At 38.8% G+C, this 20,057-nt stretch overlaps 1 protein-coding gene across 1 annotated transcript; it reads right to left on the bottom strand.

Moving 5' to 3' along the window:
* Positions 1-7,157: 7,157 nt before the first annotated feature.
* Positions 7,158-19,588, bottom strand: LOC122666946 (NADH dehydrogenase [ubiquinone] iron-sulfur protein 6, mitochondrial-like). Its single transcript, XM_043863071.1, has 3 exons — positions 19,375-19,588; positions 7,641-7,725; positions 7,158-7,485 (listed from the first exon to the last, which is right to left on the bottom strand). Exons 1-3 carry the CDS (start codon positions 19,528-19,530, stop codon positions 7,376-7,378), a joined length of 351 nt encoding a protein of 116 aa, XP_043719006.1. The 5' UTR covers positions 19,531-19,588; the 3' UTR covers positions 7,158-7,375.
* Between the last annotated feature and the right edge of the window lie 469 nt (positions 19,589-20,057).

Genomic DNA, 20,057 nt, shown 5'->3' on the forward strand with positions numbered 1-20,057 from the left:
TACCCAACAACTTCAAAACCAAGGCAATAGGCTTCTTCAGTTCATGGTCACTTTCCATCTGATTTCATACAGATCTTTCAGTAATCATACATTTATGTTTTGCATTATCAAAAAATACTTGATGAAATGGAAAATAAAAAACTCAACTACAAACTCCAACACATGCTCTGTGAGTTCAAGTTGACATGAATCTTTTAGAAGAAGTTAAGATAAAAAGAAAATACCTCCACTACTTTGAGCAATGGCTACGTGCGAATTGATCCCTCACCGATTTTAAAGAAAATTTCTACAGAGAAGAAAAGAAAAAAAAAAAGGAAAATAGAAAAGAGAAGAATAAAGAGCCAGAGAGAGACCACCGAGCATACCTACAATCCAAAGCTTGACAAAGCCTTATACCCAAGTATCTCTGCTCCAAAAATCCCTGCAATCCAAATAAACCTACAAATCAAAAACCCTAAATCTTAGAGAGAAGGAGAGAGATAGAGGGACAGGGAATACTGCTCACCCTTGCTTTCAACGATTTCCAAGTTAGGAGATAGAGAGTCAGAGAAGTCGTAAGCAGCCAAGCACCTCCATATTACAGATATTCTTCTTCTTCGTGCGTCGAGAGCTTTTCAACTCTCGGTGGTGTTCTTCTTCTTTTGCATCGAGATCTTTTTGATTTTTTCGTCAAGAGCTCTTGTGATTTTGGAATTAGGGTAATCCGAAAGGTGAATCATGATATTTATATGAAGGCTGTGAATGATGATCCATATCTGAGTTTACCTAGAAAGCTAAACTCAGATATGGATTGTGTTTAGTTATAAAAGTGAAATCATGTAATCCTGGTCATCCAATGGAATTAGGCAACCAAACACTTTAATTTTTTCAGAATTGTGATCCAACAGAATAACATCATGTTGATTTACGCAACCAAACGCTTCCTAAATCAATCAATTGTTTTCATTAAAACTAATCATCCTTGAAGAAGTATTTTAATCTATTTTTTATTTACACAAAGCAAAACCAATCAACCTCTGATACCACTTGTTAGGAAGAGATGCGACAAAATCTTCCCACTTATGTGAATCAGAGAAGCAAACAAAATGAAAAATGAAAACGAAACAAGCAATCACAAATCAAGTGAACACAAGACTTAACATGAAAAACCTTCAATGTGAAGGGAAAAACCCATGGGACAACTCCGAGAATAATCCACTAAAATAAATAAAGGATTACAATGATTCACCTCTCACATTTATGCCTAAACTTGAGATCCACCACAAGATTGACAAAAGAAATAACAATCACTTGGAGAGATTACAAGGGTACCTCACACTTTAAGAAAAATGCTATCAAATCACCTTTAAAAGTCACCAACAATTTCTCCAAAAGCTTACAGAACCCAACCGAACAAGCAAGTTGCAACTTCAGTTACCCGACTAAATAAGAGCATGAGATGTAGCAAAACGGCCTCAAGAATGACCTAAATGTAACAGCAAAACCTCCACAAAAAATCTGTTGTTCTTCTTCTTCAAGAGCTCCAAGAACAAACTTATTTTTTTCTTCTTCTTAACAAAGGTGAAAAACCACTTTCTCTCTTCTTAGATTTAGTTCACTAATTCTCTTTCTTCCTTTTCTTGTCTTAGAAGAAAACCCCACTACACACTTCACAAAGTGACTCTTTGAATTCTACAACCTACTAAGGAAGGTAGTGAATGCTAACACATTGGCCCTTTGACTTCACATGTGTTTTGGATCCAACTTGGCTCAAGCATCTAAATAACTCCACATGGGACTGAACCAACATAATCCAACACCCAACAATAATTTCTATAATTTCTCCACAAAACCCACTTACAACATAACCCCAATTATTCTTTAACTCCCTCCCATAATATATACACTAATAATAACTAAAATACAAATAATAGTTACCACGGTGTCTAGACGATCCAAGATGTTTGAGAGGGTTTAAAATAAAGATGACACCAACTAGGACAACAAGGAGTCCGAGGCACGCCTAGGCGACCAAGGCAGCGCTTGGATGCTAGGCGATGCCTTGACAACTATGATACTAATTACTAAAAATATCCTAATTACTAAAATAAAGATATGTAACATTCCATCCCTTTTTAAATCGTCCATGTCCTCAAGGATAATGAAATTGAGGAAGCTTCTGCCTAGATCCCATATGGCAATAGGAAAAATCCAAATTAATGAATTAGGATTGATCATCTCACGGCATATCAATGTCATTGTAGAGAATGTTATCACTTTGAAGGAAGTGGTGCATGATTTGCATTGTTTGGGATTCTTCTTCTTCTTCACCTTCTCTATCTTTATCTTCTTAACGTGGCATGATTTCTTTCGTAAAAGTCAAGAGGATCAACTTCCTCCTAATTAAACCAAACCCATCTTCTATTTTCTCTCTCTCCCTTTCTCTCCCTATTATTTCTCTTTCTCTTCTTATTTTATTTTACATTGCATTTGGTTGCATAAATTTCTGGATGTCTGTATTGATTCAGATGTAACATCCATAGATCAGAGTATTTATGGATGAACGAATTTGACAAAATAACTGTTTGGTTACCCTGATTCTGAAACCTAAAACATATCACACACACATGGTTACTACTCATCCCACACACAGATTCATAGAGGATACAAGTAGATTTCAGGATCAGAAGATATTTATTTCAAAAGCCCTAAAACTTACCTGATAAGTTTTCTCCGACCTAATACTAGACACTCTTCTTGTAGGGTGTTTATGATGCGGTTTCTCTGGACAAAATAGGAGAGGGAATAACCTAGGTCAGATGAGAACTTCCCACAATCGAAACCCAAAAAACAGAGAGCGCAAGAAAGAAAGCGAGACTGAGAGAGAGAGAGAGAGAAATCTATGCCAATGGAAGGATCGAACTCACCAGAGCGAGATCTCTCCTTCGTTCTCCTTCAACTTCTCCTATCTTCAAGCCTTCAACGGTATGCCTCTATTGCGATTTTATCTGAATCTCAAGATGTTAGGCCTTTTATACCTGTTGCGTTTGAAAACCTCCGATGCTTGGTTCGCCCACAGATGAGCCTGCAAAAAGCAAGCGATGAGCACAAGAGAACCGGTGTGGCTCCGGCCTAGGACTCTCCGATGCTCAAGTCAGGTCTCCAATGCAACAGCGTAACTGCGTAGTAAAAAGCCAGATGATCAATGGTGTTCCATACCTGGGTATTTATAGAGTGAGGAGGAGATGAGGCGGTTGGGAGAGTCCTAGTATGGTAGGAGTCCTTCTTTCGGAAGGTTCTCTCGCGTGAGAGCGAAGTGGAGAGCTATTTTTGGGGTCGGACTCTTATTAAGGTAAGAGTCCATGTAGAGTGCGATTCCGTGTTGCGTTGGGATCGTGGCTCGATCCTTATCCCGTGATTCTCGAGATGCGCTGACGTGGCCCGGAGATCCACGGTGGGGTGCTATGGCAGCTTTAGTGGAGGAGGGCTCGGCCTCGGAGGTCGGCAAGGGAGTTTGGCCTGAGAGGTTGGTCTCGGCCACAAGATCGGCTAGGAGTCTACGGCTGACCTGTATGAGCTCGGCTTCATCCACCGGTTAGCTCGCTCGAATCTGGCTCTGTCATGTGACTTATCGGAGATGGGGTCGGCCCAGTCTCCCGCTCGGCCCAACTCGGTTCTCGGACTGAGGTCGGGTCGGCCATGTGGCAGCCTCTGATAGGTGGGGTGTTTTATGCCTCATCAATACCATAGGCAGCATAGGGTTTAGTTTCTTGAATCTTAGGTTTCACCTCATGAGGTAAAATCTCAAGATTCAGATTTTTTGTGTAAAATGGTGTATCTTAAGATTTGGTGATTCTTAGGATGTAAATCCGTTTTTCCAACCAAATGGTTAAAAAAATCAAGATTCATGTGTCTACAGATGTAACACCTACAGATTTACGCAACCAAACGCAATATTAGATCATCTGTGCACACAACATTTGGTATCAAAGCCAACTAATTACCTACATGCTATGGAGCAAATTTTCTAGGATATTCAAGCAAGAAATTTGGTTTTGCTTGATGAAATCATGAAAAAGATGTTCGACAAATTTGACTCCATGTTGCCAATTGAAACCACCATAATAGTGCACCCAGAGCATCCCAATAAAGAAGAAGGTAAAGAAGATGAAGAAGAATCCCAAGTGTTGCCACTGGATTCTGTCCGAGCTGAGATGGAAGACCTGTAAGATAGATAGAGAAGGATCGGATTGACCCAAGATTAACTCGTGGTAACTCCGATGATTAAGTCAGAACCGGATAACTGTAAATATGAGAGAGAAACAGTAAGAGTAATAAATGTGAATACCTACCTCCTTCAGACACTATTCCTTATATAGTCTAGGTCGGTTTGTATTACAATCGGACTGAGTGGATGGTGGATTGTCACAGCCGACTGTGCTAGGTCGGTCGTGCTGAATCGTCATTGGAAGAGATTAGAAAACATAATTTCTAGGATGCAATAATGATGGGGGGACCCATATAGGCGTGTATTGTTAGAAGAGCCTTGTGCATGTACTGACACCTGTATAAATAGATTTATATATATATATATATATATCACCAAGCAATGCAAGTCATGCACCACCACCACCGTTAAGAAAACAACGCCCAGAATGACGATTTGCAGAAGAAAACGAAAAACAGAGAAGACACACAACACCAGAGATTTACGTGGTTTAACCCCAAGATGGGAAGTTACATCCACGGCCAAGCAATAGAACATATTTCACTATCTTTTGGAAATGTTATAAAACCTCTCATACAACCCTCCTAGAGATAAGAACATTATATATAGAAGCCCTAACCCGAGAAAGTACAAAAATGCCCCTAGACCCAAAAATGCCAAATCGGACAGGGTTAAACCAAAACATAACATAGATCCCAAATATACCGTTTCGAAGATCTCGATTAGCCCAACACAATTCAGCACCTTTGGCAGTGATGTACGCCATTTTTCGGCAATCCAAGGTCGTATCGAGGTCGAAACGACCCTCCGAAGATCCCAACTGCACTTTCTAGACTGAAATTAGGCTTCACCAATAACAACCACTACCACCACCATCAAATGATATACTTCTGTGAAGATGCATTGCATACGTGTTTCTGTTTTCCTATAACGATAGAAACATTTTTTTATATTTTTTTTTTAAAGTTTACCATACAACATTTGTTAGTACATAATTGCTCCAAAAAAAACCAAAAACACAAAAAACTATTTTTGAGTAAAAAACAGTTACTTGAAACAAAAACATTGCCATACAGAACCTTTACGTCTTCAAGACGTCTCTTAAAATAACTTTCCTGATACATTGATCGAAATTGATACATTTTTTTTTGTTAACGATCGAAATCGATACTTAACACCTTGATCTTTAAACGTCGAATCTCACAACTTATAACAAATATATGGTTCACCATCTAGTTGATTTTCCGTAATGCATGTCAAGTTTGTAAAATATGATCAAATCCATAGGTGGCCTAATAGAGGACCATGTGGATTGATCATCTTTAAAGTTTCATGGCCAAAATCAATCATAAGGTTTCCGTTAAAAAAAATCAATATAAGATCCACAATGTATTAGATCTTTTCGTTCTCCAAACCTTGGCCAAGATTGAACCGCTAACTGTAACACATTGTGTAATATTTTTGGGCTGAAATTTACAAGTCAAGGGTGATGTAAAATATAGCCACAAATTATAAAAAGCATACATAGACAAACACAAGGGGAGAGAGAGAGTGATTATGTTTCAACTGGTAATCAAATAAGATTAAAAAATAAACAAGGTGGCCAAAGAGGCTGAAATGGGCTACTAAAGGAAATTCTCGCCTTCTTTCTTTAACATGGCAGATGTAAGTGCGCCATAGGAAACCAAATCCAACAAACAAAAGAAGGGGGAGAGTTCACTGAGCAGCTAGCATAGAAGAACGCTCTAATGATGAGCGGCAAAGTGATTTCGTACTGAGGGCATAAGTCATTTTATGTGAGAGAGGGTGAGAAGGGGAAAAAAATCCTCTCCAATTCCCCAAAATTGGCACTTCGGGGTGATGTCGACATCTGGCGAACCCGACATTCAACGGTGCTGAGCTCGAGGTTAAAGTAAAAAAAACACTAGGGTGGTGCAACTCGAACCATTGGATGTCGCACCTGCCAAGTGTCGACCTCTCCACCCAAACTGCACCGCCCTGCACCATGGGGGAATTGGAGAGGATTTTAATCCGAAGGTACTACTAATGTAGTAAATGTACCCCTCCATGGTCCGCTCAAAAAACCTTTTTAAATAAAAGAATAAGGCAGAAGTTTTGACACACGGTTGTGCATGTACACGGCCTGTATGAAGAACCGCCAGATGGGCATAAATGCCCATATAAAATGACCATAAAGCCCCCCACCCCTCATTGAATGCATTGATGCACGAAATCTACCGTGTACCAATACCATCCCCAAAGAATAAATAAAAGGAAAGAACACTAATCGAGACATCATCAACATAGAATATGCATCGAATTTAGATCCTCTACGGCACACTGCTCGTAACGGACAGACTAAGTTGTGCATGCAATGACCACTTTACCCCTGCCCAAATGCCTTGCTCGAGCAGGGGTAAGGCGATCATTGCACGCGCGACCCCAATCTGCGCCGCACAGGCCGCTATGAGCAACACACCGTAGAAAATCTGGATCCATGTGCATCAGCCTCTAAATTGCCATGTGGCAACTACATCAATTTTATGGATAATTCGGAGAAAGCTGTAACATTTTGAAGGGAAAAAGAACGCTGCTTGGTCATGCACCCTTATGCCAAACACAGGGTTAGCATAATGACCATCCAGACCCCCATGTTGGGTGCACGCTCCCAATGGTCTTCACGCTGCACAAGGGCCACGCGACGAAGCTAAGTTCTCTCTTCCTATTTTGAAATTCCGTCTACTTATTCTTGAAACCCTGTTTGCTTTGTTTGTAAAGTTCTTCCTTTTCATCAAACCTTTTTATATGGAACAAACAGGGCCTAATGAATCTTTATCATCGAATGGGGGAAAATGTGTGGGAGAGTGGGAGTAGATCCCAGAGTCGAAAGCAAACTCACTGATTTATCCCAAACAAAAATAAAATTGTTATTGTAGAGAAACAAGGGAATGTAGAAATAGAATTGCATCAACAGATCAACGTATCAGACTTAAGGGATCAATTATATTTTTTTCTTATTTGCAGACAATAAACAGCAGAAAGTGTTACCACTACACCAGAACAACAGAAAACTCAAAAGCCATGACGAGAAAAGAAAATTGTAATCTTTCAATCACGGTTATGCAAGGATTCAATCTTTGAGAGACCATTCTCAAACCAGAAGACCACCTAATGATGATGATCTTGAACATAGCGGAGGCCACAATATTTGCAAATAGCAGGTTCGTTCAAGTCGAGGCATATGAATTCAATTGGGTGCCCAAGTGCAGGATTGGTGTCTGCATCAGAAATAACAGATGGTGAGAATACCATCAGAACAAAGGAACAGAAATGGTTTTCCTATCGACTCTTCTCCGAAAAATGAAGGGAAAACGTTTTGGTCACAAGAAATGAGGACAGACTAGTTTAAGCTAGCAGTTCGTTATGAACCTACCTCCTTCACAAGCCACAATCCTGCCTTCAACTCTGATGGGTGGGACATCATTGATCAATTCCATTGGAGATTTTCTACTTGTATCCTGTTAATTATTACATCAAATAGATTCTCTTCAGAACTTAATGTTTTATAAAGTTTTAAAGCAAGTACACAAAATAAATATGCAGCAAGAGGAGGTTAGGGAATGACAAATTGTTAACCAAACAAAAAAAGAAATGACAGAAATTCACTTCCGGGGATGAAGCTCTAAATCCTAGAATTCACATATCAATGCTATGACTAGATCTGATGAACCTTTCCAGCTTTCATGATTCATTCCATCAACCATAGAATTTTTTTTATTTGTCATTCCTCAAACATTAAACATTCAGGAAAATTACACTGCCACTCCTAGAGGTTTGTATTAAATACAGAGCGCCCCTATGTTTCTAAATTATACAGCCACACCCCCTGAGTGGACGGTGTTAGATAATACAATGTAAAATGCCAACTTTACCCTCTTCTAATATCCAGTAAAATAATACTCAATGAGAAATGCCCACTTTGCCCTCTTCTTCTTCTTCTTCTTCTTCTTCTGGTTTTCTAACTTCTTTTTTTTCTTTTCTTCTACATTCAAAACCCATCGATTGAAAGCCAAGCAAATCGACTATGTTGGTTTTTCCGGTAAAATTCCCAGGGTCATATCTTAATTGATCAGTGCAATTTTTTTTCCCTTTTTTACCGCTGCTTAAGTTCTTGAGTTCTTATTACTTCTGTGTTAATTTCCTCCATAGTAGGTCAGATCGATATCTTTCTATTACAAATAAAGCTTAACAAAAAACTGGTGGGGAGAAGGCGAAAGGAGACGAGATTTTCCTCTCTTTTAATTACTAATCAAAACATAAATAATCAGGTTTAGAATCTCAGTTTCCACACATCCACAGAGAGACGGATGAAAAAATGTCAAAGAGGAGGTGGAGAAGGAAGACTCAGAAAGGATGTCTTTTTGATCCCTTTCTCCCTAACCCAGATAAAAAGGAAATCTAAAAGCAAAAAAAAAGGTAGACCCTCTCACACACACTCTGCAAATCTGTGTTCATAGACAAATGGTTTTATTGCTTTAACGTAAGGGAGAGTTTTAAAAAATAAAACTTTATTCGAAAAAGGGAAAATTGTGAGAATCGAAGAGCATGAGGTTTGTTTGCCACTTTGCCCAACATTGCAAACATCTCCTAATAAGCAAATTAATTATTGATATCATCACATCTCACTGATCTCATCTACCTTCCTCCTTTTGCCTTTCCCCATAAGTGTTCCTTAGACTCTGGTTCTAGGCTTCAAAAAACCATCGCAAGAATAGTGTTCGACTCCAAAATCTGCAGGGGTCTCTCCCAATTGAAATAGAATTTCAGATAATGGATGGTGAGAGGGTTTTTGGTTAATTGAGGAAAAAAATAAAAGGAGAAGAACGAGAAAAAACTGGGTTCAGAAGATAAAAGAGAGGAAGAAGATGGGAAACAGAGAAAGGGTTTTGCGATGAAACCCATCTGCAGGTGGCCTCGCTCAAATCATACAAAGGCAGATTGAAAGCCCCAATTGCCACAACCAGTACCCAGAACAACGAATTGATTCCTCCGATAAATATGACAGGAAAAAGGGTCTGTGACCCAACAAAAACACCATCGATCATCGCAAAAACCTGTCGGAAATCTCCATTACCTCGACCTGTGGGAAAGTTGTTCAGTTTGATGTAAGCATCGGGAGGGTTCGAGTACCAGAACTCATCATTTCCATGAAACGACACGTAAATCTCCAAACCAGCTTTGTAAGTATTCAGGGGAATCTGGATCCGTTTCGAGTGAACATCCAATTCATTCTCAATTCGAAACCAGAACCCAAGCCGCAACGACTCCTTGTCGCTTGCGCTACCGTCGTTGCACTCAAACGTGACCCCTGGTCACTGCCTCCTATCACCGTTGCGCCCAAATGCAACCCCCTTAGTCGTTGTGCCTTCCTGCTGCGGCTTCTCTGTCGCAGGTAAGTTCAAGTAGCAGGGGAAGGGAAGGGAAAGGAAGGGGATGTGAAGTTTGGGCTTCCCTAAGGGCAAAATGGTAAGTTCACACCCCATTAGGGGTATATTAGTCATTTTAAGGCATCAATGGCCAACACATCAGCAACTAACGGAAATGCTCTAACGGATGGGGGCTGAGTGTAACAAGTACCCTAAACTCAGGGGTATCGGGTGTATATTTTCAAAACACAGGGGGTTGCCCTGTATTTAGTACAAACCTCAGGGGATGGCAGTATAATTTTCCCTAAACATCCTATAGATAGAATGATAGAATAGATAAAATGATATTCTATATTTCTATGTAATGATGCAATGATGTAATGATAGAATTATAAATAAATAAAAATATTATGTTCTTATATAAAATAGATAAAATAAATTCTAATATTCTAATATATAGAATATTGTAATAATAATAATAAATATATAATTCTAAATAGAATATACATATTATAAAAAAAAAAGTGTCCCAGTGCACAAGCTCCCACTACCGCAAGGTTTGGAAGGTGCAAATGTACGCAGGGCTGTTTCCATGTTTCGAACCCGCAACGGCACAACCTGATGGTTGAAATTATGCAATGTAACGGTTGCACCAAAGCTCGCCCAAATAGAATATAAATATAAAAATAAGGGTGTACCCAGTGTACGAGGCTCCCACCACTGAGGGATCTAGGGAGGGTCATAATGTACGCATCCTTACCCCTGCTTTTGCAGAGGCTGTTTCCAGACTTGAACCCATGACCACTTGGTCACAATGGAGCTACCTTACCATTGCACCAAGGCCCACCCTCTCAAATAGAATATAAATATAAATATAATAAAATATACATTTAAATGTAATAAAATGAAAAATGAAATAAAAATAAAGATCAAATAAAATTATTTGAAATGTTTTATTATTATTTAATTAGTAATTATCATTTGGGAACAAAGCATGACTAATGATTACATCTGGCGATAAAACAGATAAGAAGTCTCTCTAACTTAAAAACAGGAAAAAGATGGGCAAGAAGAAGCTCACAGGCATTCAAGCTGCATATCTCAACACATTCAGTGTTCCAGGTGAAAGCAACAGGTTATCGACACATATCAGTATCCAAATAGGTTGTAATGTAAGGCTAGGTATCACTCCAGACAGGATCACTAATTAACTCCAAACAGGTACTGACTTCAAAACTGAGAACAGAACATAAACTTGACTCAATCAGAAAATAAACAAACTCAAATCAGTCCCTAAGACCCTCCTCCACAATAACTAACACACAAAGTAACAAGTCCAGATAATATGCACACAAGGCAAGCAGCCTTTAACCCCTATCGCAGACTCAAAACAGAGCCTATAATTCAGAAATAAACTTGTAATTAAATAATACAGCAGCAGCCAAGAAATACGACAAATATTACCATCGATTGATAGTAATGTTGGTGTGATTCAAACCTCCAAAAATCAGCTCCAGTTGATGGTTAGGCCCTGAGATATGGTAGGATCATAAAAATAAAAACTAAGTTCTCAAATTAGAAACTTAGTGGAGATAACCAGATCCAGCCAGCAAAATTGCACCAAAGTGAGGTCGACCGTAGGTTTCTATATGGGGATGCTATACTCCAAATATCTCTCAATTCCAATGGGTGGTTGCTGAGATACAGAACTTTGAAGTTGCAGTAGTGTTAAGTTGAAGAACAAGTCAGCCATAGGCATACTTGGGAGATTTCTAATAAGCTTGCAATCCAAGCCTCTGATCAGGCTCCTTTTCACGTCGAGTGGGGCTCTTTGATGAGGTAAAATAAGCCCAAATATCAGCAGCAAAAGCTCTCAGATTGGAGGGAACAATACACTCAAAACAGCAGCAGGAATAAAAGGAAAAAACCAACCGCAGGTCCTGGTTTTGGTCTCAGATCAGCAATAAATTATCGGCAGCAGTGTGATGGACCACCTTTTCTATGGTCTCAGCGGCTGTACTTGAGACCATGGAATCAAGCTGCATCAGGTTGGGAATACGAACCCCAACAATTCAGAGAGGATACGAAAATAAAATAAAATTCTTTGCCTTTCAGGGAATTCAAATTTCGATTTGAAATGGGTGGTTGATGGCGGAGGTTGATGCAGAGAAGTTCTATGAATGACATCAATTGATTAAGGACAGGAGAAGGTATAAATCACAACTACCGAAAGACAACCTGTATGGTCAAATTCTGTACTTAGCCCCCCATCAGAAAATATTGATTATTGACTAGGGCCACTTTAACCCAAAAGGATATTTTACTAAAGTTCAACTGACAAGCTGCATGAACTGAGTTTGGTCATTGAACCAGCCTGTTAGTGCACTTATAAAAACAGAGTAAACAATCAAATGTGTGCCAATGTGTTTGTATATATGTGCAAGTCGAAAGAGAGAGAGAGTGTGTGTACAAGAGAGGCATCAAACTCTATAGCAGAATGCCATCTCCCTTCTAATTAACCTTCATAAAGGGCGAACCCAATGCACGAGGCTCCCGCCACTGTGGGGTCTGGGGAGGGTCATAATGTACACAGGCTTACCCCACTTCATAGAGAGGCTGTTTCCCAACTCAAACCCGGAACCACTAGGTTGCAATGGAACAACCATACCGTTGCGCCAAAGTATGCCCTCCCATTAAACTTCATATAAAGATTAAAAGGCCAGGAGATAGGTGCCATGTTATTTCTAACCTGAACAAAATATTTAGATAAGAAATCAGTTCCGGCCATTATTTATTTGTACTCAACTGAATTTTCCAATGACTATGCTCAATGTTCAATGCTACTTTAGTAGATGTAGCGATGGTTAGCCAATTGTAATCAGATGCAACAAAAATTCTATGTGAGCACTAACGGCTGCAATTGTCAGACAAATGCAGAAACTGAGAGTCAATATTTAGTAGTGGTGGGAGCCATAGAAGCACATCTTTTTTCTCTTTTGGAGGGGTGGTTAGAGGTCTGGAAGAGTACTTCAAGTAACAGCTCTGTTACTACTGCAGCTCCTGCGACTTTGTATGAAAGAGTATAGAGATCAAGGCAGGGAGTCAAACCTACTCTGAAAACCCCAGGATGAAACTTTGAAATAACACAAAAAAAAAAAAAAAAAAAAAAGAAAGAAAAAGATAGAAGGTTGTGGCTTATTAGCAATAGTGAACAATGAGATTAATGAAGTGATCAATTATGCAGTTGATTTTTTCCCCTAGCTGTGTAGTTCATAAAAGAGAGAACAATGTACCAAAAGCCTATTATTTTCATTAACAAATAAAATAATTTCTAGTAGATGTAATGTAGTGCTAATCCCAACCAGTGAAGTCCAGTATGAGATTAGCTTGTGAAAGCAGGATCACAAGGAAAAGAACAAGAACCAGATTAGGAGAAAATAGTATAACTCAACCTGAACAAATCTGATGAGCACAAAATTCTAGTCGATTGCTTAATAAGTCAATATAATAGGTTAGTAAAAGATGATTTAAATCTAAGGTTCAAATTTAAAGATATGGAAGTTTCCTTCAATCGAGAGCATGGATTTTAGACCACAATTCAGTATTTGATTAGGGCAGTATTCGAGGATTAGTTAGCAAATTGAAAACAAACAGAAGTAGCATCTCAGGTTCAGGAAACCCTGAATTTTAGAAGTAGGATTCTTTAAATCAATTTGAAAACTGAAAGTTAAAACAGACTCTGAAACCTATTTATCAGGGAGGCGAATCAATGGAATGATTCAGCAAGATATTCAGCATTCAAGTCCTGAATAAGATTCAAACAAACCCTAACCTGAAACTGCAAATTAGCAGAATAGCAGAGTGCGAGAGAGATATAAAACTAACCTAAATAAGGAATAAAGAAAGGAAAAGAACATAGAACCCCAAAAACCCAAATTAACAATGACAAAACTACCCCTAATTTTCAACACTCCCCCTCAAACTGGAGCATATAGGTCTCCCATGCCCAGCTTGTTACAACAAGTGCGAAAATTAGGAGCAAATAAAGATTTGGTGAAGACATCAGCCAGCTGATTTGAAGACGAAACAAATGGAGTCTCAACTAGCTTCTTCAAGACGGCATCGCGAACAGAGTGACAATTAACTTCAATATGTTTAGTCCGCTCATGGTAAACCGGGTTACTAGCACTATATATCGCTGCCTGAGCAAACAAGAGGAACAGGAACAGGGAATCCAACTGTAGGGCTCGAAAGTGCTCAGAAAACAGAGCATCCACAGGAGCTAAGAAGAAACCCAGAAGCACTTGATCAATTCACCAGAGTAGACTAACAATCAGGTCAAGTCTCCCTCTAGGCAGGTACAATCAGCCCTAAAAAAATCAGAACCAGAAGAAACAAAAATTTTGAAGAAACTCCCTTGTTTCTATTTTCTGAAAATAGAAACATAACTCGATCAATTCCAGAAAAAAGAAGCCATCCATCCTCCAATCGAACCTTCAAGGAATGGTCTCCAAAGCACCAACTACTATCACAATTAAACACTCCATTCATGTGTATATGGAGTCTTCAATCCATGAACAAAAACAAGGAGCAGCAACAGGTGGCTGCACACTAGAAAACTTAAACCGTGAGAGGAATCAGCAGAAAGAGATGAGAGAAGACCCTTCAGCTAATTAGTATTGCTCTGATACCATGTTAGAAATCAGAACTAACTAACTAGCAGAAGAGAGAAAGAAGAAGGGAAGCACACTACCGAGAGGAAGAAACAGCAGCCTGCAATAGAGAATATGTTCTATCGCAGGTTCTGGGTTCTATAAAGAGACACATAATATTAGGAAGTTGGTTAGGGGTTTATAAGATATTACCCCTAAGCCCTCACCTATTACATCTTAACAAATAAGGACTTAAAGAAAGGAAAAGAACATAGAACCCCCAAAACCCAAATTAACAATGACAAAACTACCCCTAATTCTCAACAGATCCTATGGGTTTTCTTTGTAATAGGTCACTTTAATGAGCCTAAAATATGGGTAGAAAGTAGGAAAACGAGATTTACTTCATTAGTTTAGTTAGAGTCATGTTTTGAGTCAGTTTAGTTACCTTATTAGTTAAGGATTGGGTTGGACCTTTCCTTTTTAGTGTTTTGAGTCTGCTATATAAGTTTGTAAGGGGCTAGCCTAGTACGCAAATTTGATTAATGAGATTTTGGCTTGACCCTTTTCTTTTATTCTATGAGACTCAAATGGCTGTGAAATGTGGTGCTATGTGATGGGATACCATTAATGGTTGGTGGGATTACAGTCGAGGCTAGGTGGGATGCTTAGTCATATCTTCTTCTTCATTCTTCTTCTCCATCAACACTCAATTAAGCAATCCTTTGTTTTCTGCCGTTGTTGTCTGCGATTTGTCAGTCCTATCACTACTAGGAATTGTTGAGTTGGATGGTAATCTCTACTCTTGATGCAGTTGCCTTGTCTTGGCTGGACAGACACGACCCACTTTGGAAGCCTAAGCCAAGAACCAGTCCTAAACAGGTTTTCTGGTCTGGCAAGGGCTGGGAGATGCAATATTTTGTTTATTTTATTCTCTTTATTTTAGGAAGTTGAGTAGATACGTAGGAGATTTTTCTTGGGATTATGTAGTTTCCAAATCGGTTAGTTTCTATTAATACATTTTGATTTTTCCTTTATATTAGTCATGTAATACGATTCTGAGAATTAGAATGACTTGAAAGAAATTGGATTTGGCTACCTGTGTGGTGTGTTGCATGGTCTTGATAGCCAACCGTGTGTTCCTCTAACACCTCTTCCCTTTCTCTTCCCAGGTATTTCTTTCTTCTCCTTCTTCATCTTTTACATTCTCCTTCTATTTCTTCTTCTTTTCTTCTATTACTTTTCCTTGTTCTAGTTCCAGGCGGAAGCCGCGGAAGTCAGAACACTGTTTTCCTGTCCAGCAATTATTGAGATCTACACACTATATGTTCATTACTCATTGATTTGTTCTCAAATTTGGTAATTAGTTCTCTGTCCTCCATCTCTCTGAACTTCTGTTTCTATTAATCAGTTTGCATTACTATATTGTTGCATCCACCGAACCTGCCCTGTTTTTGGTTTTTCCGTCGGCAACTGTTCATAGCTCCATTCCAGCCCATTTAAATAATATTTTCTGGACTGGTTCTGCTCATCGGGGCTAAGCGACTCCACCCCTAAAAGTTCCAGGTTGATCGATGCCCAAGCGAGTGAGTTTTCTCCTTCAAAGTGACTCCTGTTCTACCGCCCTGGTGTTTCAATCAGGAAGAAGAGGAAGAACTCTTCTTATTATTGCTGTTTAAGCCATATTTTAAGTTACTTACAAAGAAGCCCTTATTTCATTAAATTTTATTTGTTACTTCCCATAGGTTCTAAAATTCCAGTTTCCTTCTCTTTGAACTCAATTACTATTCAGCCACTGTTTGTTTATTCTTCCTTACAGTACTTTGGACATCAGAGTATTTACAGTTTTGCCACTAACTAGCTTGTTTGAGTTGATATATGTTCGGGTGGGCCCATAAGGAACCCAATAAGGGTTATTGTAACCCGGGTTTGCACCAACTCTGATCTTTTTCTGATTTCTGTCAGTCCTATCACTATTAGGAATTGTTGAGTTGGAAGGTGAATCTCTACTCTGATCCTTTTCTGATTTCTGATTTCTCTTCTAGACATTTTTGTCTCTCAAAATCTGTTACCTGAATCTGTTGGCTAATTATTGCAGTTCTATTCATACTAGGAATGCTTATTTTGAGAGTTTTCTATTGCTGATTTCGATTCTGACTTCAGAATTATTCTGTCGAAATTATTAGCGTTAATATTCTGTAATCAATTTTTTCGATACAATCCTATACCAAGTAGGATTGCATCTAGGGGCCTTGAACCTGAAATCGAGTTATCTGTTCTGCTGGTTTGTTTGATCTGAAAATAACACAGTTCAGTATCTATTAAGTATTAGATACAATCCTATACCAAGTAGGATTGCATCTATGGGCCTTGAACTCAAGTTATTCATTCTGCTGGTTTGTTTGATTTGAAATTAACACTGTTAAGTGGTATTCTGCTGGATTAACTAAATATGTAATCTATGCTTTGATCACACTCATAGTTTGACAGATTTGCCCCTGTCCTAGTGAGTAGCGTCACTAGGATTCCTTGTTATTTTCTGATCTACCCAATGATCAGTCTGAGATTTTCAGCAAAGGTTTCCCTTTTTGATAAGAGAACTCGACCTGAATTTTGGGTCCATCTAATTGTCTGATTTTATTATATGAGTTTTTTCCTATTGCTGGACTTTTGTTCTCTGTTTTCGATCCTGTTTTGGTACTGTTTTGATTACTCCAATTCAGTATTACATTAGTAATGCAGTCTTCCAAAACACTATTACTGAAAGTGTCTTCATATAGTAGGCTGCAGAAATAACCTTCCCATCTCTTCTTAATGTCCTCATCTCTTATTAGTACTTTACCATCTTCACTTTTATTACATCTAACATGATCAAGATCTCTACTCTTCCTTTCCCTCACTTTAGCTATCTTACGGATAGCTTTTTCCCCTTCCTTTATACTCAAATTGTTAATAAGATCTTCATATTTCTTCACCCTTGCTTTTCCCACAATCTTCATAGCTTTGTTCTGACAAATTTATATCTTTGTAGATCTTCTACATCCATAGTCTTTTGCCATGTCTTAAAACTAGCTTTCTTAGTCTTAATGACTGCTTGAACCTCATCATCCTACCACCAAGTCTTTCTAGAGGAATGGCATTTTAGTTTTGATTCGCCTAAGACATCTTTAGCAACCTTCTTAATACAAGTAGTCATCTCATCCCACATCGTATTAGTGTCTCCCTCAAAGTCCCACTATTCTTGTTTGACCACTTTATCAATAAATGATTTCAAAGTATCTCCCTTTAAGCTCCACCACCTTATCCTAGGGCAAATAAGTTCACCATTCTTACAATTCTGTGTAGTTAGGCACATATCCATGAACACTAATCTATTTTGTGTGGATAGGCTATCCCCTGGTATAACCTTTAGTCCTTACATAAGGATCTATCAGACCTTCTAGTTAGGAAGAAATCTATTTGGCTACTATAATGTCTAAAAGTGAGATCCCCTCCTCATTCCTCTCTCCAAAATCATATCCTCCATGTACACCTTCATAGCCTCTATGATCTTTCTCAACATATCCATTCAGATCACCACCTATAATAATCTTTCTCTTTGACTAAAACCTTCTACTAATCCATCCATGTGTTCCCAAAATTGTAATTTACTACTTTCATCCAATCCTACTTGAGGTGTGTAAGCGCTAATTATATTGACAATCTCTTTCTCCAACACAAGGTTGATAGATATCCTACCTCTAAATCTTTTAACATCCACCATATCATTCTTTATATCGTTATCCACTACTATGCCCACTCCACTTCTATTACTTTTATCCCCCATACACCAAAGTTTAAAGTCATCCAACTCCTTAGCTTTTTTACCCTTCCATCCAGTCTCTTGAATACAGGCTATGTTAATCCTTCTTCTCCTCATAGCATCTATCAATTCTAGACTCTTACATGTTAAAGATCCATAGTTCCAAAATGTTAATCCGATTCTACACTTTTGGACTAGGTTCTTTACACGCACTCATCCACGGTGCAACAACCCTTGCCTACTATTCACCGCATCCGGGTGCCGACACTAGAAGGGACGCCCTAGCTAACCCTTGCTCACTTTTCACTACACCGGGGTCATAGTGTAACACGTCGCTTATTCTGTCGGGGAACGCCCTAGCATAACATTTATAATATAAGGTTGTAGAATCCATGTAAAAAAGGGTTTGGCTGGGTTTTATTCCGGTGCCAGCTGCCGACCTAACGCACCAACTCTTCCTTTATCCGAGCATGGGACCAACAGAAAACACTACAGGAGTTCTTTCTTAGCACAATGTTTTTAGGAAATGAACATCAACATGTGGTGGGGAAGAAAGGGAAGTAAACTGGATAGTACGAATTTATCAATGGCATGTTGGAAGACAAAACCCGACCAGCTATGAAAAAATAAGAAAAAGATTATAAAAATCTTAATTCTTAATGCTCAAGTACTTCCTGTGGTGACCAATCTAATACCATAAGAACTTTGGGGAATCAAAGGGGGAATATCATCAAGGTTCAGCATAAGCAGCTAGTTCAATACCTAGAAAGAAGTAAGAATAAAAAGCTTTGGTTACAAAGATTATTTTTGTCAAAAATCCTTCATTCGGAAATGGAGGAAGATTTAACAATTAACTGGCTTGTCGTATGAGGAAAAGGGTAGTCCGTGTAGGCTTTCGTCTCGGTTCAACCACAATAAGCACAAACAGCAGGAATATTATAAGGACTTCCGTATTGTAAGCATTCTGACAGTGAATAACCAATTCAATATTCATCTTCTCACCTTAAGGGTCTCTGTTAAAAACATCCAAACAGAAACTTTGTGTTTCCATTCGCTCCTTTCACAAAATTTAACAAGAGACCAAATCCATGCAAACAGAGATGAATCGAGGGTTTCGTTTAAGCCAGGAGAGAAAAATCAAATCAAATCAAATCAAATAAGTCAGATTCAAGGCAATCTCGAGCATTTCGATAAAGAAACGCAGGAAAGGTAAACAAAAATTGAAACCCAAAACCCTCAAAATTTCAACTTGATAGCAATGGATCAATTGATAATGTTGAGTAGTACCTGCATCCATTTAGCGGTGTGACTGGTGATGATTTCACTGCTGACCATACGGAAACTTCTGGCGCTAGATGAGAGAGGTGACGGAGCCGTTAGGGCTTTCAGGAGATTTGACGCCATAACGAATCCTTGTCTTCTTGCTCCTGCAGCCATTGACATACAGAGAAAGAGAGACAGAGCTAGACAGAAATTTTCTTGTCTTGGGTTTCTCAGAGATAGAAACTTTAAACATTGGACATTGGGGTTCCATACCTTATTTCAAACTTTTGCTATGGTTGGTCATGCCATACCGTGCGCTCTATTTTAAGAACCGTCGATTTAGAATCTTTTTGTTAAATAGCTAGTATGAGGTCTATGTCTCTACGGTATACACATATGGCCTAAGGCCCAAGTCATGAGTCATGACTGCCTCATGGGCTGATGATTTGAATTATTATTTAATTTACTTGGACACCCCCTGAAACAGTGTTAGTCTGGTGTTAGTGGTTGAATGGAAAAATCCATTTTACCCTATCACCTCTTCAATTGAAACTTGTGAAGTGAAAATTACCAATTTACCTTTTCAATGTTTTAACCTTAAAAAAACCTAAAAACCCAAATCGATTCTTAGCACCGTTGGAGAAGAAGCTTGGGAGTGCTGTATATCCATCATCGGTGATAGGAGAGAGTGAAAAAGATGACTAAAG

This window comes from Telopea speciosissima, chromosome 7, assembly GCF_018873765.1.
Source record: "Telopea speciosissima isolate NSW1024214 ecotype Mountain lineage chromosome 7, Tspe_v1, whole genome shotgun sequence".
Classification (NCBI taxonomy): Eukaryota; Viridiplantae; Streptophyta; class Magnoliopsida; order Proteales; family Proteaceae; genus Telopea; species Telopea speciosissima.